The sequence below is a fragment of the Danio rerio genome, chromosome 11, assembly GCF_049306965.1.
Source record: "Danio rerio strain Tuebingen ecotype United States chromosome 11, GRCz12tu, whole genome shotgun sequence".
Classification (NCBI taxonomy): domain Eukaryota; kingdom Metazoa; phylum Chordata; class Actinopteri; order Cypriniformes; family Danionidae; genus Danio; species Danio rerio.
In genome coordinates this window covers 26,232,111-26,258,455 of record NC_133186.1, presented here as the reverse complement: position 1 = coordinate 26,258,455, position 26,345 = coordinate 26,232,111, and the positions used below count along the sequence as shown (strand labels likewise).

Below are 26,345 nucleotides of genomic sequence, written 5' to 3'. Positions count from 1 at the left end.
TTTAGCCTGTAGCGCTCTTCAGACTTATTACTGTGATTCTCCGACAGGAAAACATTATTCTTTACATCTATCTAGAACATAAGTGTCTTTTGAGCCATAAGAGGCTCTTTTATCCTTCGTCAAAGAGTGTCTGCCAGGGACAAGGCAGATTTATTAATAACACTTGGAGAGAGACGTAGCCTCATTTGCTCTCTGCTTATAACCTTGGGAATTGCAGTTTACTACAGCGGTGATTGAAATGATGATCAAGACCCCATTAAGAGAGAGGAGAGATGCTGCCTCAGAAAACAATGAAAGATTTCAATCGTCCACGCAATCTGATTCAATAAAACGTACAGCTTATGTCCCGCAGCATGTTGCTCATCTGGAACCGATTGTTCGTAAGGAAAAACAAATTTCCTGCTGATATTACACAGATTATTTTCATTGGCCACGAACAGACAGATGTCATTGAGTTGCGCTCAAAAGAAACTCTTATTGGCCAGAAGAAGCATTTTTCTCAGCGCTAGTCAAGTGAACCGGTGAGTTACATCAGTCGATGGTAATCTTAAATCCTGTCTGCCGCTTTGATTAACGTAACCGTTCTGTTTACAAAATCATATTTGTCTTGAAAATCTATCAAAAGAAGCAAATGGGGATGACAACTTGTGTACGAAGGATTGTCTAAGAAGTGAAGCGATGCCAAAACATGTGGAGGTTCAGTGCCTGAGACCCAGACAGAGGAGGATAACATAAATGTCAGGAGTGTTATGCTCATAATAATAGAGTTGGGGAGTTTGGATCATAGCAGAACAGCATGTACCCTGTTTCGCCCTTCACTCCAAAGCCCCGTATCTATGGTTGGCCCTCGGCTGACAGTGTCAAAGCCAGGCTTGTGATTTGTTAAGGGACACTATGTAAACTCTACATATTCATATTCCTTTCACCCCACATCAACCTCCATTTTCTTCATGGTTTCTCATTTTTCATCCATTGTGAACACGAGCTAAGCACAAGAAACATTTACGTATACCTTACATTAATACAACAAAAAAACTAAAACAAAAGTAAAACAGAAATAAAAACAGAACAAAAAAAGAGAGACAACAATCAAAACAAATAAAACTAAAACAAAACAACAGAACAAATCAATTAATACAAACAAACAGATTCAGAAAGAAAACAAAAAAACAGGAACAAAACAAAACAGCAACAAACAAAAGCAAAACAAAAACAAGAACAGACCAGAACAAAAAGATCAATCAAAACTAAATAAAACAATAAAAAAACAACAGAACAGGGCTGCGTTTCCCAAAAGCATCGTAAGCCTAAGAAGTTCGTAGAAATGATCGTACGACTGATCTTAATATTACGGTCTGTTTCCCAAAAGCATCGTAACTTAAGTAGCACTTGAAAATCTTCGTGGATCTACGAGTGCTCTGGAGTAATCGTAAAGCCTTAAGTGCATCGTAAGGAGACAGAGTTATGAGGGCACCTGCTGGACAACCGGCAAATTGCACCTACAATTTACTTCTCTTCAAAGTCATTATTCATTTTATTTGTACGTATATCTCTATTCATTTACATTTTCTACACATTACACAATTCAATATACAAATAATAATGAATAAAGAAAAAAATAAAAATTACATAATAAATGTTAGAATGAAAAAAAAAATTACACTGTTGTATATGGACATTTCGAGGGTAGTAGGCTATATTTTTGTCCTATTAGCAAATGCACATCAGGTGGGGATAATTAGGCTAAACTTTTCAAAAATAAATGTAAGAGCTTATTTATTTATTTATTTATTTACTTATTTATTTATTTTGATGTGAGATAAGCAATTTTTGATAAAGAAATTTAATTTAATTACTTAATTAAGGTTTCATATAAATATCGAAAATGATGCTGATGTCATTTCCGGCAAGGACTGTTAGAATTAGTTTTATGCGAGATTGGAGCAAGACAGTGTTTTTACAGTACGACATTTCCAGTTAATTTATGTTTTTAAACTGGCTCAAAAATATTTTTTTTTATGTTATTCGAGTTGAATATACATTCACACAAGTAGAAGAAGAATTATATGGATTGCTATAACATGTGCAACAATAACGAGCCATTCTATAGCGTGACATTTCAGCACTTAACAAACGGATAGCGACTCCTAAGTTGCACTTAAAGCTGGGCTACGTGCAATTGTGTTAAGTGCATTTTTGGGAAACGCACGTGAAACAATAACGAACGTTCGCAAAATGACTCGTAGAAAACGCTCTTAAGTGCTAAGATCAATCGTTATCGGGAAACGCAGCCCAGAGCATTTTCTAATCACAGAAAACAAAACAAATAAAAGCCAACTCTGGTTCCAAAAGTAAAGCTACATCAAATGAACTATAGTATACACTCACCAGCTGCTTTATTAAGTACAGCTGTCCAACAGCTCCTTAACTCAAATTTCTAATCAGCCAATTACATGGCAGCAACTCAATGCATTAAGGCATGTAGACATGGTCAAGATGATCTGCAGCAGTTTAAACCAAGCATCAGAATAGGGAGGAAAGGTGATTTAAGTGACTTTAAATGTGGCATGGTTGTTGGTGCCAGACGGGCTGGTCTGAGTATTTCAAAAACTGCTGGTCCACTGGGATTTTCACGCACAATGTACCCATCTTCTGATGGCTACTTCAGTAGGATAACGCGCCATGTCATAAAGCACGAATCATCTCAAACTGGTTTCTTGAACTTGACAATGAGTTCACTGTACTCAAATGGCCTCTACAGTCACCAGACCTCAATCCAATAAAGCACCTTTGGGATGTGGTGCAACGGGAGATTCGCATTATGGATGTGCAGCTGACAAATCTGCAGCGACTGTGTGATCCAATCATGTCAATATGGACCAAAATCTCTGAAGAACATTTCCAGTACCTATTGAATCTATGCCATGAAGGATTAAGGCAATTCTAAATGCAAAAGGGGGTCCAACACGGTACTAGTAAGGTGTACCTAATAAAGTGGCAGGTGAGTGTATAAAACAATGTCTACGTTTTATATGATTAGTGACATTTTGAAGCAACGTATACAATTATACAGTACATATGACAATTATTGCTATATTAAAAGTGATGTGTGTCTGTTTGGAAAGCCTGCATATTTAATGTGTGTGGACCCATCTCCATAAAATCTCTATAATTAACTATTTAATCGTTGCCACTTAGCTGTAACTCATAATAAATCTCAGACTGAACTCTGCAGTAAACTGCTTCTGAAGTATGTTTTACTAGAAGGGCATTTACATTCCAGTAAAATATTAATAATTTCAAAGTAAGGCAATAAAACAATAATAAAACATACATTACTTTAAAGTGTAAAAAGGACCATTAAAAGGTTCTTAATAAAAAAATAAATATATATATATATATATATATATATATATATATATATATATATATATATATATATATATATATATATATATATATTTATTTATATATATATATATATATATATATATATATATATATATATATATATATATATATATATACATATATATACATAAACAAACATTGTACTTGCTGTTTTGAGAAAAAAACTGAGTACACTTTATACTCAGTAATGTTTACAACATATACAATGCCTTCAACACAATTTTCCAGTAGATATACAGCAAATGGCAATTACTGTGATGTTTAATGAGTGACATTTGCTTGTTTGCAAATTCTGCATATTTAATGTCTGTGCCCATTAAAATCTCCCTAATTAACTATACAGCTGCCACTGAACTATAACTCATAATAAATGTCTTTTAAGCTTATTCCAAAGCATGATATCTTACAGTACTTTAGTTTCCTTTGCAACTCAATCTACCCTACAAACAAAACAAACAAACAAAACAGAAAAAAAGATGAACACACATAAAAATGAACAAGTATTAATATAAATTGTAATGATTCTGAACAAACTGATTAAGGAAAACAGCTAAAACTGCTTTTAAATCAAAAACAAAACAAATTTCCTAGTTTGCCTCTTTGGTGGTTACTCATTAGTTTAGATCCCTAATTTTTCTCTGTGTATCAGTTTGGTTCACTTCTTTGTCCACTATTGTCTATATCAATTGGCTGTGCTACATTTTCTCCTGCAAACTCCGGTGTTTTCCCTGTGGATTTATTAGTAAATACTATTTTGGTTTCTCTACTCCCACAGTGTGTGCTTTATATAGCAAACCAGGGTGACATTTATACAGCAATTATTGCTAATAAAAGTGAAGTCTGCAAAGCTTGCATTCTAATAAACTATTGCTGACTACTTGACTACTCACAAAAACTCATAACAAGCATGGGACTGAACATTACCATTAGCTTTAAATAATAATTGTTAGCTGGAGCATAATAAGTTAAAAAAATGTATTCAAATAGCTACACACATATAGTTATTAGATCAGATTTTCTAATAAGGTAAAAAGAGAATATTTATATTTTTCTCCATACTTTGTCAGTTCACAAATTACATTGTAATACATTACAATAATGTTGTAATAATTAATGTTAGTAGATTTTAAATTTTTTGACAGTTTTTACTATGTTAGTTCATGAATTACTTAATTGTTAGTTCATGTTAACTCATAATGCATTAATTAATGTTAACAAGCATGAATTTGTATTTTATTAACAATTATGTGCTGTTGGAGATGTTTTATACACTCTGTGGTGATTTTGAGTCTTAATTTGGCCACAACTTTCTTTGTGTTTCAGGAAGTTTAATGAATGCTGGTGACAAATTTTATTTTTACACATATTTTTTGAAAATGCGTTGAAATTTTTTTAAAATTTAACAATACACTCTGGGGAAATTGCCTCTTTGACTTTCATTATAAAAACATTTTTTGACTGCAAAGCCATGACACCATATAATCATGCATTCTTGATTGTTGGTGCTTTTCCCTGTTGAGCAGAGGTACATTTTTTTTTTTTTTTTTAACTGTTAATCATCAGCGGCGGTGCAAAAGAACAGTCAACAACATAACGAAAGGTTAGTCAATTTAAACTTCATTTATAAACTACAATTCCATGCAAATGTCAACCTTGCCAAGAAAAAAACTAATCTTCAACCAAAATAGCAAAACCGTTTCTACATTCTACTCAAAAATGTCTCCGTCAATGTTTTCAAACTATTATATTTGATTTAGCATAGTTGCACAAGTGCCAATATCACATCTATCATATCCATAACGAAGAGGTGTCACATCAATAACAAAACTTTTATCTCATAAATGTAAATATATCAAATAAAATAAAAAAATTTTCTTCAATAATGAGTCAACTCTTATCCTTTTGATTAGTGTTGTTTCTTTTGAGGTGTGCAGTTTAAATCACAGAACTTCTACAAAGTATGTTATACACGGTAAACTCGCTATCTTTTTTCATCACATTCATAATGCATGTTTATTTCCCTCATTTAAAAAATTATTTTAGGTTTTACTGCAAATGTCACATCCATAATGCTGAAATTGCTCATTACCAAATAAAATCCTTATTGTAAAGTGTGACTAATTACACTGTAAAAATGCAGAGTTCCACACAATTCATTCATGTTGTCCCAACACAATGCTCATTTTAATGAAGTACTTTGAACAAGTAAAAAAAAAAAAAACAATTGAGTGAACATTAAGAATTGCAATCATTTGTTTGGTTTTCTAAAATGTTTCAAATGTAAAAATGTTTGCATTAATGCAAATCAGACATTTTTATACTGAAAATGAGCTGATTTAAACAGCATATAACACAAATCTAAACAGTGGATGTTGAAACCACACTCAAAAAATGTTTGTTAGTTGAAACTAATTATATTAAGTTAGTTGAAATAACACAATTCATTTGATTAGTGCAGGCAACCTAATAGTTTTATGTTTAATCTACTTAAATTTGTAAAAATGAATATGTTACATTCGGGAATATTTTATTATCACTCTTTAAATTCAGAAAATGCAAATAATGCTGAAGAGGAGATTTATGGCTTATAGTGCAAAAGGACAAACATTAGAAATTACACTATAAAACCCAACAGTCAACTTTATCAAATGAAATGAGTGTAGTTAACTCAAAATTTACTGAAAGTTACTCATCGAGTTTTGAACTCAGTGATCAATGTAACTAGTTAATTAAATACCTCATTACTTCAACTTAAATGGAGTAAGGTTAGAGTACTCAGATTATTTTTTTTTTAACTCGAATGGTTTGTTGCAATCGGTTTCTTCAAATGGTTTTAGTTTACTTAATATTGGGTTTTACAGTACTCTGTTGGTTTGAGCTCTCTTCATTTATTGGGTTTTACTGTGCTCAGATTGCTTCAGTTACTCAAATGGATTAAGTTCACAGTAGTCATTTGGATTAGTTTTTGACATTAAATGGTTTGTTACATTCGATTTCCTCAAATGGTTTGAGTTATCTTAACTTTTTAGGTTTTGCGGTGTATGTATTATTGAATAAAATCAACAGACACCTGAAAACATGTGATAAAATAAACACTTAAAAGACTAAAAAAGATCCCAAAATCACTGACAATTGACTAAATAAATGTTTTTGTCTGCCTTATAAGTAATCACTACTTCTCTCTAATTTATCCACCGTATGTTACATTTTTTTGCTATCCATGTTTAATCAATAAGTGAACTAAAGTGGATATTTCTCAACAATAACACTAATACTCAGCTAAAAAAAGACCCTCTGTCTCATGAATAAGGCAGCAGTGAGGGTGGGCTTCGGTGGTTGAGAGTTCATGGGGGGAAACGTGATTCTCTAAAGTGCTCACATGTAACCTTTTAAGGCCCTGTCCTGTCACTGCCAATGCACACTGTCCGGCTCTCCTTTATTTATCTCATTCTATCACCCCATTTAGTCACTGACCCCTCAGGAGATGCTTGACCCCTAGAACCCTGGCTGCGATTGGACAGAAGCAGAGCAAGGGTCTTCCTGTTGACCTTAAGACTTTGAGATGGCCGACTTATTTTTTAAAAATTCAGAGCGGCATTGAGATGAACATCTCCATCGTTTGGTATCTTCACTATACAGCATATGTCTGATGTATGGTTGTCTTACCGATTTTCCAAAAGCTACAAGCTGATGATTAATGGTTTTATTCACCATCTGGTGATGTAAACAAAACAGTTATCAGAGCAGCTTAACAAGAAATAAGATTTAAGCAGTGTCTGAAGGCAACATTAATCAGACTATGGACTATATACAGTAAGCAATCAAAGACCTAAAGCCTTACTTGTGGACTACAGTGATTTTTAATTCTTATTTATTTATTTATTTAAAACTTATAATTAGTTAAAAGGGAATTTATAGTTTAACTGGAAACCAATGAATGAAACAATGAACTAAAAACGAATTGTTCATAAACACATTAACATTAAATATAAATACTAAAAATATTTTGTTTTCTACTTTAAATTAATATTCTAAATTATTTTATAAACAGTAATAAATTAACGTAAAAAAATCAAATGTTAATTATTTCCTTCACAATAAAATAAAATAAATAAAAAATCCTGTTTATTTTGACTGCCAAATGTTAATTTTATTTTATTGTTTTAGTTCTAGTTAACTATAATATACATTGACCTTTATATACATCTCCAATAATTTGGGTTAACTTTTTATTAAAAACATTTTATGTATTTATATATATATATATATATATATAATTTTTTTAGTTAAGTTATATGATATTTATTATTACATACAGTCCCATTATAGCTATAACTAAAACAAACTAGTTTTTTTATATAACTTTTATTTTTATTTAGTTTATTTCTTTACAATACAGAACAATAATTTAACAGAAAAAACATGCTAACATATGTCACTACATACATAAACATATATCATCAATATGCTCATCCATAATTACCTACACACTAAGTCTTGTCGCCTATCCAAGTTTTAGGAACAACAAATAATAACTTGACTTTAAGTTGATCATTTGCTATCAGAAGTAGCTTATATGAAAGGCAAAGGCCTCTAGATTACGTTTATTTTGCCAAAATAAAATATAATCATGCCTTTATTTAATTATTTAATTACAACAGTAAGCTCTGACTTTGCTAAGACCTAAGTCTTATCACTTATATAAAGTCATGGTGCAGTGGAAAAAGAATTAATATTGTATATGACTTCCATGTAATCTCTGTATCTACATCTATGCAATGACTCAAATCACTTATTAATAAAGTCATCTGGAATGTCAAAGACGGCGTTCATTTAGTTCATCAAGATTCTTTGGGTTCATCTTCAATGTCTTCTCCTTCATCTTACCCCAGACATGCTCAATAATGTTCATGTCTGGTGACAGGGCTGGCCAAGCCTGGAGCACCAAAATTTTCTTTGCTTTCAGGAACTTTGATGAGGAGGCTGACGTATGAGAAGGAGTGCTATGCTGCTGAAGAATTTGCTCTCTCCTGTGATTGGGCAGCACAAATGTCTTGGGGCCTCAGGCTGTTGATGTTGCCATCCACTCTGCAGATCTCTCACATGCCCCCATTCTGAATGTAACCCCCAAACCATGATTTTTCTTACAACAAACTTAACTGACTTCTGTGAGAATCTTGGGTTCATGCAGGTTCCAATGGGTCTTCAGCAGTATTTGTGATGATTGGGAAGCAGTTCAACAGATGACTCATCGAGAAAAATCGACCTTCTGCCTCTTTTCCAAATGATCAACTAGAAGTCAAATTATGATTTGTTGATCTTACAACTGGAATAAACGACAAGACTTTTATCAGGTAGAGTGTATACGCCACATAAACTTGCATGTAAAATAAGTAAAAAACGCATAAGATTGCTATATCTCTTCTGATTACAATTCACTTAAATGGGGTTGTCTTTATATTTCCTAAATATTAACCATTTTCCCCCACCCCTGCTGAAAATATTTATTTTTATCCTCAACATAAATATCAGTTTTTTTCATTATCTGAATTTCTTCAATTATCTTAAACCACAGCTTACGTTGTAACATTGATTATTTAAGCCAGTTCCTTGAGCCTTATTGCATGCCACAAGAAGAATCTTGCACAAATATTAATACCTCTGCGAATAAACTAGGTTTTAAAGTAAGCTTTGTATTTGTTTTGCTTTAGGGTGTGTGTGTTTTTTTAAATTAACAAAACATTTTTTAAATCATCTTGGTTGTAATTAAAAAATACATACAGGTTATGAATCAATTAAAAATATCCTCTGCTCTGTCGTTTTTTTCAGACTAGAAGGCATTAGACATCACATTGCTTTCCTGTGATTTTGTAACATTATGCAATGGGAAATAAAGGTAGACGAGGAACTGACATATGAATCTGGATGTATGATATAACGGTTTGATTTGATTTGTGTTTTGAGGCAATCAGGAATATTCATCTTTTCTCCTGTGTGGAGATTAGATTTCTATACTTCTCACTAATCTGTCATCTCTGTTTGAGTTTCTATTCTGAGAATGGCCTGGCCGAGGAGGGGGCAGGGGAACAGTCTTAAACAGGTCAGGGGTTGCAGTCTGGGAGAGGACGAGTTCACGTTCATTTCTCTTGCTTCTGTCTGACAAAAGCCAAAGGTTACCAGCGCAAGAAAAGGAGGAGGGGTAGAAGAGCTTAAACCACACACTCTGTCTGCCAGCGCAAAGATGTGAAGCATAATCTCTAAAGTACCAAAACAAACACAGACGAACCCAAACACATACACACATCCTTGTGCAGGACCACCATTGACTAGTAAAATGCTTTCATTTCAGCTATAAGGTTGACACACTGCAAACAGAAAATACTCTAAAAGAGCACAGATCACAGTCTAGGTGAAGGTATATTGATAGCACATGTAAACACACACAAATATTTTGATACCACCTATGCTATAGATATGTAGATAAAGTCTATCTACATATCTATAGCATAGGAGATATGAAAATACAGGAAGGCAGACAGACAAACACAGAGAGCCAGACAGAACTACAGCGAGACAGACAGACGGAATGACTGACAAGCACAGCAAAAAAACGACAGAACAACATACACATATTACAATGGGGACAGACAGAGAGAACAACAGGCAGACAGATAGAAGAAAGACAGAGCGACCTTCAGACAGTATGACAGACAGAAACAAAGGCAGACAGACAGACAAGCAGAGAGAATGACAGACAAACTCAGAGAAAGACAGACAGAGAGAAAGACAGGCAGACAGAAAGATAGAACAACCTTGAGGCAGACAAAGATAAGATAAACAGACAGATACACAGACAGACAGAGAAAGACAGAAAGACATACAGACAGACAGACAGAACAACATACAGACAGACAGACAGAAATACAGAAAGAGACAAGAAGTCAGAAAGAAAGAAACAAAGGCAGAAAGAACAACAGACAAGCAAAAAGAACAACACACAAACCCACAGTAGACAGACAGACAGACAGACAGACAGACAGACAGACAGACAGACAGACAGACAGACAGATAAAAAGACAGAATGACGAACCTTCAGGGAGAATGATAGACAGTCACAAACAGAACAACAGACAAGCAGAAAAAATGACAGACAAACGCAGAGAGACAGACAGAAAGACAGACAGACAGACAGACAGACAGATCGAACAAAAGACAGGCAGACAAACTAAAATAAGACAAACAGACAGACAGACCAATAGATGGACAGACAGAGGAAGACATACAAACAGGCAGACAGGCCAACATACATACATACATACATACATACAGACAGACAGACAGACAGAACAACAGAATGACAGACAGACCAACAGAAAAACAGACAGAGAGAAAGACAGGCACAGACCGACATAACATACAGACTGACAGAACATACAGACAGATAGAATGACAGTCAGACAGACAGACTGACAGAATGACATACAGACAGGAATACAGATAGACATACAGAATGACAGACAGAAAGAAAGACAGACAGACCGACAGAACATACAGAGAGACAGACGGACAGACAGATAGAATGACAGACAGACATAGACAGACAGACCAACAGACAGATGGAATAACAGACAGACAGACAGACAGAATGACAGAGAGGAAGACAGACAGACGGACAGAATGACAGACACAAAGGAAGACAAAGGCAAGTAGAACAGCAGATAAACCCAGAGAAAGACAGACAGATAGACAGACAGGCAGAATGACAAAGAGATAGACAGACAGACAGACCAACAGACACACACAGACATGCAGACAGACACACAGGCAGAACAACAGATCTTGAATTTCTGGTTTTGGCTCAAAATGTTAATGTATGTGCATCAATTTTAAGTGTTACAGTCAACATTATATAAAGATAGAAGATGTCAGAAAAACATCCTAATTAACTGATGATATCATGACGCAGAGTTTTAGGATAATACAAATCTGTAATACAGAAAAGTTCTGCCATGTTGGTTTATGTGCAACCATTTTACATATCACCTCCCACAGAGCCTGAAGATTTGGCTAAATCGTCTGATTTATCCAAAAAAAACATGAAAGTGTGTTATGGAGCGGTCCGGCATGTGCCATCCACATTCGGCATTGCAGTGGCATCGCTTATATGGAGAAACTGGAGCAGCAGTGAGATCAAGAGATGCCCTCCTCCCTCTGCCCACTAATCCCTGAAAGATGATCTACCCACGTCCCGCTCTAACACTCGGGACAGGGTGCGGAAGAGGAGGAGGAGACCCATCCTTATCAGCCAGACAGACACCCATCCTGCTCAGGGGGTCCAATCCTCCAGTTTCTGTTTGTCCCATAATTAGATGATGTGTCTAGGTCTGGCCGGGGATTTGGCCAGGGCCTGAACTAGGTCGGTGGGTGATAGTGTGTGTTTTTTCCGTTTAACACCCCCCTTCTCACTCACTAGTGTCAGTTTTATTTGTCAAACGGACATGTCTGACACATCGTGACGTGGCCCGGATCATTACGTTAAGTGCTGAAGGACATATTGACGCCGTTAAGAGGCCTCAATGGACTGATGTTCACTATGAACTTGACACAATAGGCCGTGCAAACATATCTGTAATTGGATTTGATTTTTTTTTTTTTTTTGCTGAATCAGAAAACCTGGCGTGCGCACCTACCTAGAATTACACGAGTGGACTGATGCATGACTATGGGGGAATATATAATTTGGCAGATAGGATTTTGGACAGTTGCCCGTTATATGGAAATACTCAGAGAAATGCAAGCTTGCACTTCAAGTCCTCGGGTTCTGATGACCGTCCTTCATTGATTACTAAATGTATATTACCATTATTGGCACTTTAGTGGCAGTCAGCTTTAATTAACTGTTTTGGGCCATTTCAGCGTGTATCGATGCTACGGCGTATCGATGCAGTGACGCTGAACATATGGATCGGCTGACATATTTCACTGCAGCATTAGTGGCGGAATCTGTTCAGATGATGATAGTTCACTGTAATCGTCAATTTTTGTGGGCAGATGTAATGATGTCATACCAGGACAGTTGTTTAATGCGGAGAGTCTGAGAGCAGGCTTATTAGATGTTCTCTATTCCCTGTCCTCCTTCATTAACATTTCACTTTACAGAAGAAATTGATGTGTGAAGCCACTGGAAAACGACTCATTGCGACAATGTCCAAGATTAAGAAGAATATAGATGGCAGCTAATGTATTTCTTTGTTCATTTCCATTCAGCTATCAATTGATCACAAGCATCTTGTCCCTGGCATTTAAGTGAGGATATATATTTAGTTTTATTTAATATAGGGTATTGTGTAGGGTAGGGTAGTTTACATAAAATACTAAAGGAGCTGACATGTATTTCATTGTTGCTGTGTTATTACAGTATATTATAATGCTGTACTATTACAATTCTGAGTGATGGCATTTTAGTAGTAATAAAAGCAACACTGGTTCATTTTGAAGACGGACACCTGTATATCTTACCTGTCAATATTGGGATGTGAAAATAAGATATATTTCCTTGCTCATCTGGAGCTGTTTATTTGTAAATAAACAGTTGAAACTATTAGTAATATTCATTCATTCATTTTCTTGTCGGCTTGGTCCCTTTATTAATCCAGGATCGTCAGTGACCCAGCAACCTTTTTGCTGTGAGGCGACAGCACTACCTACTGCGGCATGCCAACTGATAAAATGATAAAAACAGCTTAGCCTATTCAAATGAATAGCTATTATAAATAAATAGAATCAAGTCATCAAATTTTTTTCCATTTGATTTCATTAAATAAAAGAGGTGTCACTTTAAAAATGCACAGATCTATAATAAAAGCATTCGATTGCTTTCCTAACTTTTTATTAAGACAAAATTTATTAAGACAAAAACCTGCCAAAAACGGCATGTTTAGATGTTATTATTAATATTATTATTAATATTATGTGTATATATCTGTTCAAACTCGCACCCAAAACCCAAAGTATTCACTTTCGCTTCACTTCAAATTGCGGGTACAGAAGGGAAACAGCATCTGTTTATTACTATGGAGCGTACCTGATAGCCATGCACCAATACATGAACTGACTTTTTTGAGGATTGCAAAGTCGGGGCAATGGTGTCTGTAATGGAAAGAAAAGGATTCCTGCCGTTTTTATATTTATTTTAGTGTTTTCATGCCTACACTGTAAAAAAAAAAAAAAAATTCTATGAAAATTAATAATTTTACGGTTTATTTCCAGCAGCTGGGGTAAATTAATAAATCGTGTAAAAAAATAAATTGTAGAAATTTACCATAAAAGAACGCACATTAAATTATACAAATTTCCTTAAGTTTAAATTTCTGTAATTCAACCTCTGTTATTTTACAGTAAATTTCTGTAATTTAACAGCTGTTATTGTCCTTTTTTTTCGGCACCCCAGCTGCCGGAAATAAACCATAAAATTATGAATTTTTTACATTGAATATAAAATGAAAGCATAGAACAGATTGACATTTAAAAGCAAAGGGCGTCCCGTGGTGGTTTGGTTGTCACCCTTTATAGAAAGATTGAAAATACAGGAGAAATACGGTAAAATCTTCATGCGGAATGACAGCGAAATAGAATTGTAAAATATGGGAGAATCCCGAGAAAAAAAATCGGTTGACAGGTTGACAGGTGTGCCGTATACATTTCTGGAGAGCAATAATTATGTAGCCAGAGCTATGTATGATTGCATTTTGTCTTTAAAATGAACGTATGAGGCGGTATGATGCCGTCGCCGACCTCTGTTTCTTTTTATTATACCGGCTGTCTATTTACCTCAGTGTGGATGGCTTTTCTTCTGTTACCAGTTTGTCCAGTGGCTCGCCGTGTACATCATCAAACTTGAGAGGTCGAGACATTTTAATTGCAACGATGGGGTTCAAGTCTGGGGAAGCAAGGTTCCAGAAAGCAGGTAAAACAAAAACAAAAGCCAAAAAAAATAAAATAAACAACTAAATAATGTGGTGAGAACATGGTGAGATCTGAAAACATGGTAAAAGTTAGGTAGCCGCAAGGGCTTTACTTTTTCTGGATTGCTTTTATAGATACTGTTGGTTGGGTTTAGGCAAGTGGTTGATCGGGTCAATCATTGCTTTTAAAAACACTATTGGTTGGGTTGAGGGAAGTGGTTGATCGGGTCAATCGGTGCTTTTGAAAACACTATCGGTTGAGTTTAGGGAAGGGGTGGGTGGGGTGATTGGTCAGTCGGATGTCTGTCAGTCGACAGTGGCCTCTGGTGGATTGATGCAAAAACAGCAGACACAAATGGCACTCGCGAGAAAAATTTGAGATCTGAAAAAGTGTACACTGCGTATATAGGGATATAAATATCTGTATAGAGGGTTATGAATCAATAATGAGCCTAGGTTGAATAAATGGCCCATATAGAGATTCTTATAGGTAAATAAAATCAATATAAAAAAATCACAATAAAAACAATGCTTAATAATATTTAAATTGCTTATTTTAATTAGTAGTTATTAGTTATTATTATTAGTAGTATCATAATAATAACAAAAACAACAATAATTGTTATTAACATTATACTTTTATATAATTGTGATAGAAACTAAAATATTATTTTATTTATTTGAATTATACTGATAATTGCTGTTGTTATAATAATAATAATATATTTTATATATTATTGTTATTATTATTATTTTAATATTATTCATTCATTCGTTTATTTTCTTTTCGGCTTATTCCCTTTATTTATTTTAATATTAATTTACTGTAATAAATCAAGGCAAAGACAATCAAAACTAAAGAGCCCCAAAACTAAAAAAGTTAGTTATAAAACAGAATCAAATGTTTACTTTCATATTTCTATGCATTGTGCATCAGAAAGCTAAAAATGCCAACACTGTATCCATGCCTGCAGTTGTGCCAGTTCCAGCAATGCAAATCAAAAACTACAACACACAAACCGATGAAAACATGATTCTACATGTGCCAGACTGCCTTGAAGGTCTTGTCCTAATTTAAGTTTTTGCTTGTAGCATTTAACACCTCCTCAGTTAGCATCTCTTTCTTTCCATCCGCTGCACTGTAGCTGTGCCTCACTGCATGGAAACTTTCACCCCCCCATCCTTGACACTCACACACCCACATGCACACAAACACACGACACACAGAGCAGTGGGTGGAAGGGGAGGAGACTGTGTCTGCTAAGGTTGAGCTGTTTACAGTGTGGGTTTATAAAACAGCAGACGAGGGGGGGCGTCTCTACAAAGAGGCAGGAGGAACGGCAGACGAGGATAGAGAGAGTGACGGAGAGGATAGAGAGCGTCTGAGAGAGAGGATCCGCATGCGGGACAGAGGAAGAAAACAGCAGGCAGACGCTGGACAGCTTTTTTTTTGACTTGCACCACAACTGCTACAGCAGAGGAAATGCTTATATGAAGAGAAAAAGTAATTGTGCATAGTAAGCAGAAGCTGTCTTCGCTTGTATTGTAAGTACCAAACATTTATCTCAAAATTACATATATAATTATATGTGTACATATATATATATATATATATATATATATATATATATATATATATATATATAGTAACAAGAGTAGCAATATTAATGTAGTACAGTGATAGTATATTTAAAAAGTAGTACTATAATAAAGTAATATTAAAACTTATCAGAAATAAATGTTTACATACATTGTGTGCATTTACAGTGTGCATTTTATACGTTTACATATATTTTTGTTATCATTAATATTATCATAAACAATTATTAAACACTTGGTACTGTGTATAACAACACACAACACATATTACATCTTAAGAAATCAGCACAATGTCATTTATATTTAACAAACAAGTTTATAAGAGGTCACTGAAGGCATATCTGTCCCTATTTCAGGATAAAAGCTGGAATTGGTGAGTTGCTGCATCTTAGAGTGTCTCGTCATGGATGACTCTAGGGAACCTACTGAATAGATCTCAGCGCTGCATCATGGTTCAGCAAAGAACCCACAAATACTCGTCAGTCATGGACAGCAATTCAAGCAGGGAGGTGTTTGTGGGACTGGCGGCTGAGGACGATGCCGAGGTGTTTGGACATGTACCTTCTAACAAAGACCCCAACTGGTGCAAAACTCCAACTGGGCACATCAAAAGACCAATGAACGCTTTTATGGTCTGGTCTCAGATTGAGAGACGGAAGATCATGGAGCAATGGCCTGATATGCACAATGCAGAGATTTCAAAGCGCCTTGGGAAACGCTGGAAACTACTGCCTGACTATGAGAAGATACCCTTTATCAAAGAGGCCGAAAGACTGCGTCTAAAGCACATGGCTGACTATCCTGACTACAAGTACCGGCCCAGGAAGAAAAGCAAGGGCTCAACCCCTGTCAAACTTGGTGAGAAGTTGCCTATGAAATCCAGCAAGCCCCTTCCAGGAAGATCTTCCGGGCTCTCCTGCAAAGGGCTTAAGATCAAACCTGCTTCTTCAAAGCATAAAATGAACTTTAGTAGCAATAAATACAAGAGCTACAGTGAGAGCATGAGCGACGACGACACCATGGATGTAAACCTAGAAAGTCCAGTGACTCAGCAAGACGATCGCAACACGTCAAGTCACTTTGTCCTTCACCAGCAGGCTACTGTTCAATCTGAGGACCAGCAACCAATTCCTGAGCTCAGAGTGAAAGTGCCCATCTCTCAAACCAGCAGCATCCAGAGTCTCTCCTCGGACAGCGAATGCCAGGCTTTCCCAGAGTCCACGACGAGCGAACCACGAGGGTCCACATCTGGAAGATCTTCCACTCCGACCTCGACCAGCTCCTCCTCTTTGGTGTCGTCAGCATGTTCGGATGAGGAACTGGACGAGGAACTCTTGCATATAATTTCCAACAGTATGCCTATGGACTGTTCCGCTCTGGACAAGGACTTTGAAGCATTTAACGCCAACTCAGGATCTCATTTTGACTTCCCAGATTACTGCACTCCAGAGGTGAATGAAATGATTTCTGGGGACTTGCTCGTGCCCAGCATCTCAGACCTAGTGTTCACCTACTGAATTTGAGTCTTCGTAATGTGGTCAGGCCTGCATAGCTGCCAAGTTGAAAATATGTTGTCCATGTTGTACTTGGACAATTCCTTTTTTTCCATGTGTTTATTTTTCTCAATGAATTCCGTAAGTGCTATTGCTTTCCTTTCCAAGCATGTCACATCTTGTTGGTTTAGCGAACACACACACAGGGGTTTGCAGAGCTGTTCGTCAGAGAAGACATTTAGATTTTGTTTAACACTTCAGAAGCAGCAGGGTGTAATTCTTGGAGAAAATGTCTCTCACCAGCTGTTTTTAAACTCCAAGTATCTTAATGGGAAGCAAAGATCAAACAAAAATGACAATTTTGTCATCGTTTATTGACCTGCATGACTTTCTTTCTTCACGAAATGCTAACATTTGAAGAACGTGTCAGATGTTTTGGTCCAATTAATGGGCCAAAACTACACTGGACACTACCAACTTTCAATGTGTGAGCATTCCACAAAACCCTCATCTTTTATAGTCCACAGAAGGCCATGGGTGATGACAATTTCCGTTTTTCTGTGAACTAGCCCCATTATATGCAGCACTGTCATCTTCAAGACTGCTCATAACACAAACTCTTAATCTTTATTAAATCAAATATAATTTCCTTCAAAGTTGTGCACATGTCGGCTGACAGTGTTGGTGCATTAATATCCTAAAACACTGAGGCAGAAAAGATGAGTGAAATCTTCCCACAGCACTTACAGTAAAGCATCAGTAACCTTGCAGAGGAAATCACTGCAGACACATAATTCATATCATATACTTTAATTAGGTAATAGCACTTTCATCACCTTGCCATTGCTGCAGACATTAAGACACATGTGTGATTTAAAGGCAGCTCTGCATCGGCCCAGGGTGCAGGTGTGTGTGTGTCTGTGTGTGTCAATGTGTGCCTGAACTGTTTGGACAAAAGGGGGATAAGGTTAGGGTTTGGGCGGGGGGGTTGGTTCTTTCAGGGAACTGTGCATCTGTCCATGCAGGCAGCAGCTTTTATGCAGGGGTCGGGCTCTGCGCTTACCGAGCGTCTGCTGGGGTGGGGAGGTGTGTGAGGGGGGGGCTCCTGCACCGGTTCGCTGAAATGCATGTCATGTCTGCAGTCTGGCTGCAGCTGCCCCGATCAGGGCGAGAAATCTGTGTCTGCCAGCTGGCCCCCATTGACTCTCTCAGGGATCGTTTGTCTAGGTCCTAGTGCCTCCCGTAGGTAATTCATCTGTGATGATCTGTGTGCATGTGTGTGTGTGTGTGTGAGCATCTCTTTCTCTCCCGGAGAAACCATCCAAAGCCAACTGAAGTGACTGAATGCCCTGATTTCTCAAAAAAGGAAGATCCGTCCTCTGTTTTCTTTTTATTTCACCCACATGCTCTTATTAATTTCAGTTCAGTTGGCGCCCGGGAGACCGGCATTATTTACCTCCCACCAACAGTTGTCAGAGAAGGGACAACAAACCCTGCAGTTCATATCTTACATAAACTGTTAATCCTCGTCGATTCGAGACGTCCTGTGAAGATGCGGCGGCATGCTGTGCAAAGTGAAGGAACACAAAAGGAAAGGGACCCGCTGTGTGTTTGCTCTTGGTTTAACCTCACTGTTTGGACTGCATAATGACTACTTTTGTCACATTGACCACAGAGGCATACAACAGCCTGTGTTTCCTTATTGTAGGAAAGAGTTGACTAGACCAGTATTTTTTCTAACCATTGATAGTTTGCAAAAATCTTAGTTTTATCAAGTGGTTTTTAGAATGACAGAACTACACATGTACTTCAGGTATCTGTATTCCAGCCGAAAAGAGAAATGGCGTCAACCAAGAGGGCTGTCAGGAAAGATGGACGCCATTTGTGATATGAGGCCTTCATTCATAAAACACAAACATGAGGATTTCTTTCAGCTTGTAAAAAAACATTGCATCGACGTGTATGTATAGCACAGACAGATTTAGTGCTGTAAAACGGAAATGTTGGCATTTTAAATGCTCAAAATTGTAGAAACTGTAGAAATACCGCAAGTTATTGGAAACTGGCATTGTCTTTGTAATGCAAAAAGGTAATTTGTATTATGAAAAACCAAAATCAAGTTTGCATGTGTCATGTGAATAGATACAACAAAAGGCTTGGGCCTTCAACAATCATCAGGGAAATTATTTCAGGAAAGCGACACGTTCACTATTTTGGAAGATTCAGCGCTACTGAAATTGTGAGATGGCTCGCCGTACCTGAAGCTCACAAACAGGAACCAGTCTTTGCATTAAGACGTTTGTCAATCAAATCTGTCTCTGTACACTCTTGAATTGTATCAGGTCACACACTGAACCAATACAGTACCAAACACCAGCAGTCAATCTAACGGACTCAGGACTAAAAACATCAGCCCACTGTGGATCTGCTTTGATTCAGCCATTACTAAAATGCACTCTGTTTGGCCATTGTATGTCATTGTAGATGATCTGCAAAAGAACTGTATGTAGCATCAAAGGTCAATTTGCAAAGTTGTACCTTTTTAAATATTAAATATTTTAAAAACGTCACAATTCCTTTGGGTGCATTTTTCAGCTGTAAATAAAACATTATTTAAATGTGTCTTAAAATTGATCCTTTCACAATGTGTCAATATATGTTTTAAGATTTTCTTATTTGCTTTTATTTCAAAGACGGTGTCATTTATTTATTTGATATTTCACCAAGAGCGCCAGAAAATGGGAACGACACATCACAGATGGGCTCAGGCAAATTAGTGTCAAAGTGATAAATGCAGAAAGCTGTATATAACTGAAGCAGTGTAAAAATACCCATCTGGTCGGCACCTCCTACTTCTGGGCTGGCAATTAATGAACAGCATTCTGTGGGATAGAAGAAAACCAAGGACAATGCTAATTTCACACAGGCCAGACTCAGCTTTGCTAAACCTGTCATATGCAGAGCATGCGCTTCCTCGTTTCCACGTCTGTCAGAAATCTGCTGCCAAAATTAATGACGGAGACTCATTCAGAACAAGGGCCAGCTTTTAAAACTGAAGAATTTTCATAGCACTATGCTGATTCATCACGGAAGACCTACAGTACAAAGTGGTTTATACAGCAATAAACAGACAAAAAACAAGCCCCTGAGCAGATATTTCCCAAAGAAACACTGTTTCTAGGCCCAGAGCTCATTTATAATCTCAGCATGGTGCAGTTTCAGCTATTACAGACTGCACTGGTAGGTGAGAAATCTTATGTGGGATCCCCATGATCATCTTTAAATGTGAAAATGATATGAAATTCTTGTGAAATGTTATACGAATCATCAGCTAAAGCACTCTTTAGAATCAATGTTTTGTCAAACTACGACCATGTTGCCTCAAATGCACCTTCATTACATAGATATCTACTTTTTCTTATTATTTCCAGAGGAAACAACACAAAGTTGTTATGGTCCACTTTTTCTTATTATTGAATCCTTATGCAATGAGAAGATGACTTTTGATTGGTCTCAAACTCTACAACAAGTGATGTCAAATCTATAAAACTTGATGTTATTTGAATGATTTGGGTCTGGATGTTTAATTACAGCCACTTTTATCTGGAATTACCTTGTACTATGTCTATCAAAGTCATGCTGTATTACACTGAATTCAAAAGATTGTGTTGCCTTTACATTAGTGACTACAGGATTTACTGACAAGCATTGTGCGGTCACACAGAAACATCTGAATTAGTATCGATAATTTGTAGCATTTGAGTTTTAACCAAATGTATTTTAATTTAACACAACCAGACATCAAGTCAAGTACTTTATGACGTTTTCATGAATTTATTGGTGCTATAATTTTGCTGTATAAGGAACAGTTTACCCAACAATGTACTTAAACAACATCTTTTTACTGTGTGTGTGTGTATTGTAAAGTTTTTGTGTACAACTTTGTTAAAAAATTATTTGTGAAAACAATTTAAAACCGCTGCTTCTAAAAATCCTACTAGAAATGCTGTATTTTGCATGCAAGACCAGTAGTTGGCGATGTCACTTTGTACAACAAAACACTACGCGACTGCACACATATATGGCTGCGTCCGAAACCGCCTACTACTCAGTAGGTACTGCTTTTGAATTTAAACGTACTACTCGGCCGTTAGAAAAGTACGTTCTATACAGTATGAATGTGAAAAGTATGAATGGAATTCGGACGTACTATATCCGCCATTTTGTCATAGTCACGTGACCTACCTGCGTCACTTGCGTCGCTTTACTCTCATTCATGAATTTGCTCGCGGGGCATCATGGGATAGGGCAGCATGCATGGGATGCGCACTTCAGAATCTCGCCGGAAGTAGCATATCGTCCGGGTACTTCTCGCATACTGATTTTCGAATTCTTTGAATTCGGACATACTACTCGGCTCGCATACTGATTTTAGCGTACTATATAGTATGGAAGTATGCGGTTTCGGACGCAGCCACACAGTTCTATCCGCTTGTTAAGTGTGACGTCACACGAATCAGCTTCCGGGTCCAAACGCTACATCAAACTGTATAGGGAGACTCAACAAATGGTAATAATAAAGGTTTATAGAGTGCTGTAATACTTCCGAAAATCACGATCACAATATATATATATATATATATATATATATATATATATATATATATATATATATATATAAAATAAAAAATGTATAAAAAATTCACTTTAATGTGGGATATGACTAAAAAGTGGTCAAAAACAAATGTTTTCTTAATTCAAACAAGTAGCAGCTTGGAGTCGGAAGCAGTATTGCTTACGTCATGACTTAACAAGCGGATAGTCTGCCACGGTGTTTGTGTATTTGTGCATGCTTATAGAATAAACATAAGCCACATGCACATGACATCAAAGTTTTACAGCATGGTTTTCAAAGATCTGAAACCAGTCTTTAAAAAGTTTCAAATATCAGCCACCCAAAACAATATTTTCAAGACAAAAACATAAACAAATGCATAAACTGCTGAAAAGAGTGTAAATACCAGTGTAAGCATGTTTGACCATCCTTCTGTAGCGCACAAAAGGATCTGTGATCCAAGCTGCATTTTCCATACAATAAAAGTGAATGGTGACCATGGTGGTCAAGCAAGACTTTCACTAAACGTTTTCGAATTCACAAAACTATCATTATACGACTCCAGATGTACATTTACTTAGATATATTCAGATTTGGAAAATAATACACAAGGTTTACTGACTGCTATGTAGTATGAGATCCCATTTATTATTGAGCTGCAAAAAAATTCTTCAAATTATCTCCTTTTTTGTTTCATGCAAGAAAGAAAGTCATATGAATTTTGCATTAACATGAGGAAGAGTAAACAATGACTGGGCTTTCATTTTTGGCTAAACTGTTCCTTTAATCTCTGCTTAGAGAATAATATACTTCTGCACAACTCTCTACAGGCCTTTGCATAACAGATCGTGATTGTTTTCATTAGTCATTCACCTCACTGCTCCTCCACAAAAACGAAAAATATCAACATCTTTGTGCACAAAACCTTTCAATACACAGAAGTCTTTAACATGCTGGATGATTAGCATTGCTTGTTTCAATAGTATGCTATAGTAAAGTATCTCATAAGCAATAGCAGGTACAGAAAGAGATGAAAGCACTTTTGTGTACATACAGTAGCGACAGGAGCAACGCCGGTTGTTATTTTGATGGATTTATCAGTGTATTCCATCAATAAAATACTAGTAAGTCTTTCTTTCTGTGTGTGTGTATGTGTGTGTGTGTGTGTGTTTAAAAGGGCTCGTAGAGGAAACGAAATGCATGCATGTCAACACAATTACATCTATGCACATATACAGTAGATCAATCCCAATTCTACCCCTTAGCCCTTTCCCCTTACCCTTCGTTTTGCGCATTCCTGTGAATGGGTAGGGGTGTCACAATTCTCTTTAGCTTGAAGGCATAGGGCTAAGGGAAAGGGGTAGATAGTCCTTCGAATGAAGACTTTTCAGGACCATACTCGAAACCAATGGATAACAAAATTTCCCAGAATACACCAGCTATAATGACAGCAAGGCTGCACACGGAAGTCAAGAGATCCTCAAATTTGTATTTATTGTATTGTATAAAATTAGTATTTTTGTCATTATTATGAATTTTTACAACAAACAAGCACATGTTTTAATATATTCATAACCGCGTTCGTGTTTTACCTTCATGCTTTCAATAGAAAAAAAACGCAAAAATAAATCCGCTAAATTTCGCAATTTATAATCCATAATCATAACTCCTGTATAGCAGTCCCACAACATTCTGACATTCAATGACACTGAAATACCCTGTCAGAAAAGTCTAGTGTCTGGGAATGAGCTTTTTTACAGTGTCTGCTATAATGTTTATGTTGTTTTGGTGTGTTTGCATACATGAATATGGCCACTGTGGGCGAGGCAGTGGCACAGTAGGTAGTGCTGTCGCCTCACAGCAAGAATGTCGCTGGGTCGCTGGTTCGATCCTCGGCTCAGTTGGCGTTTCTGTGTGGAGTTTGCATGTTCTCCCTGTCTTCACGTGGGTTTCCCCCACAGTCCAAAGACATGCGGTTCAGGTGAATTGGGTAGGCTAAATTGACCGTAGAGTGTGTGTGTTTTCCAGAGATGGGCTGCAGCTGGAAGGGCATCCTCTGCGTAAAAACTTGCTGGATAAGTTGGTGGTTCATTCCGCTGTGGCGACCCAGGATTAATATAGGGACTAAGCCAACAAGAAAATGAATGAATGAATATGGCCAAATGCACAGTACACTTACAATCTTATTGTCACAGTATATCGTTATGATAACATGATATATGCCTTCAGTGATTTCCTGAAGATAAATATCAAAAAATACCACAACTGGAACAACTACAGCAGTCACCATAATCTGATCTCATTTAAAACAATAGATCACGATGTCATATGATGATGTGTGCAGGTGCTGTAGTGCTGTCCCGATTCTTTGGGGTGAATTTTGAAGCCCTTCCCCTTCACACTCAGGTTTAAGGGCCAAGGGGAAGGGGAAGGAGTAGGGGTACAAAAATAGAATTGGGATTGGGCCATGGCTGCTTTTATAAAGTAATTATTTTGGATTAAATATATGTGGCATACGCAAGCTATTTATGATAGAGGTATTCTAACAATATAGCTCAAAGTTATTATTATCGTGATAATAATGTATATGCAATATACATTTATTTTATGCATTGATTGTTTATCTTAGTTTTTAACCAATCAGATAGGGCCTTACTATCTTTATCCACACCTCCCCAGTAGTTGCTGTCCTGTTATTGGCCGGAGCGACCCAAAGGTAAACTCAGAGCTGAAAATAAATACTTAAGGCGGGAGTCAAGACAAGAGTGGAAGATGACAACATTCAATTAGAGTCAGAATAGGTATTCACTCATTCATACTGTTTGAAAGACTAAATGTTTGCACCTTGACACAGTTTATTAGTCTAAATAAAATCTGAAATATATATTTTATTAAACAAATGATTTTTAAAACATTGCTAATTAAAATTAAACAACAAAAATAATTAAAATTTTCTAGAGATATGCTATATCGCAAGAAATATCATTGTCGCAACACTTAACAACATCACACGTTTTTGTAGCATCGTGCAGCCCTATTTTCTAACATGCATTTGACACAGAGCTGTCATGTGTGTCTGTTTAACGCTGTGGGTTTCTCCCACTCTGTCTCTGACGTGAGTTTCAGAAAGGATGCAGATGTTTTGTGGTCGAAGCGCACAGGCATGAAAGGTTGCAGCAGTCATGTAAGTGACAGCAAGGCACATGCAAACACTCATAGCCAGCCCATGTGACATGAAATGCTTTAGCACTACATAACACAACAAGTCATTTTGAAGATGCTTTTGCCTACCCTCAATTGAAAATGACCTGTAGTGGATCAAGTATTTTCACTTTTTTTTCTTTTAAACTGAAATCAATTGGAATAAGATCTATTTGAGCAGTTCTTGACATGACATGGTTTATTATGTTTCCTTCTAACTGTACATGGTCAAATGGCCAATGTCAATGGTCAATGTCAAACATGGTCAATGTCAAATGGTGTGTATGTTTCCCAGTGATGGGTTGCAGCTGGAAGGGCATCCGCTGTGTAGAATTAAAAGGTTAAAAGAGATGTTGCCAGAAAATCATGACTCCTACAAAGGCTCCTACACACTGGGATGCTTTTCGTTTGCGTTTATCGTCAGCGTTTTACGAGACGTTTTTTTAGCATTCGAACCTGAAAAGCATGCAAAATCACTCTTTGACGTTTGATGGCGCTACACAACTTTAAGCTTCTGACACCCGCTTATAACACAGAAAAAGAGGAGGAGAGGAAGTTCACATGCTTGTTGTTAAGTTACTGGTGACTCCACAAGCATTGATGGTTAAAGCAGCAGCTCCAGCATTAGCGATGAAGAAATGATTAGTGTTCACTAGAGCAATAAGCAGCTAAACTTTCATATCGCCTCTGGGCATCTTCTTCAATGTGCGCTCGCATTGACAGTTTTGCGCTTGGGCGCCTCCAAGTGCTGTTTATTGTAACTTCAGCAAGTCCGTGCACGTGAACAAAAGTGCCGATCTGATTGGTGAAGAAAATTTTGACGCGGCATGAGGTGTTTTTTTTAAATGATGCTTTTGTGCCTGGCGTTTTGCGCGTTGGTGTGCACGATACACATTGACACCCTTTTTTTAGTCTCGAGGCATTAAACGTCGATGGAAAACATGAGCAAGAAAATGTCTCTGTGTGCACAGGCCTTAAGGTCTCAAACTAGTTATATTTAACAATAAATGTTTCAGTAAAATTGGGTAAAATGTGGACAAACTCAAACAGTGGGCAAAAATA

General features: G+C 36.7%; 2 protein-coding genes across 50 annotated transcripts in view; one reads left to right on the top strand and one right to left on the bottom strand.

Annotated features, from left to right (window-relative positions):
• pnp4a (purine nucleoside phosphorylase 4a) overlaps positions 1-26,345 on the bottom strand; it is a 253,971-nt gene that overhangs the window by 105,848 nt on the left and 121,778 nt on the right. The gene's annotated exons all lie outside the window — the stretch shown is intronic.
• sox12 (SRY-box transcription factor 12) lies at positions 15,681-20,089 on the top strand. Its single transcript, NM_001030278.2, is given in 2 exon segments — positions 15,681-15,920; positions 16,331-20,089. A coding segment is annotated over 1 exon segment (1,110 nt). The 5' UTR covers positions 15,681-15,920; positions 16,331-16,381; the 3' UTR covers positions 17,492-20,089.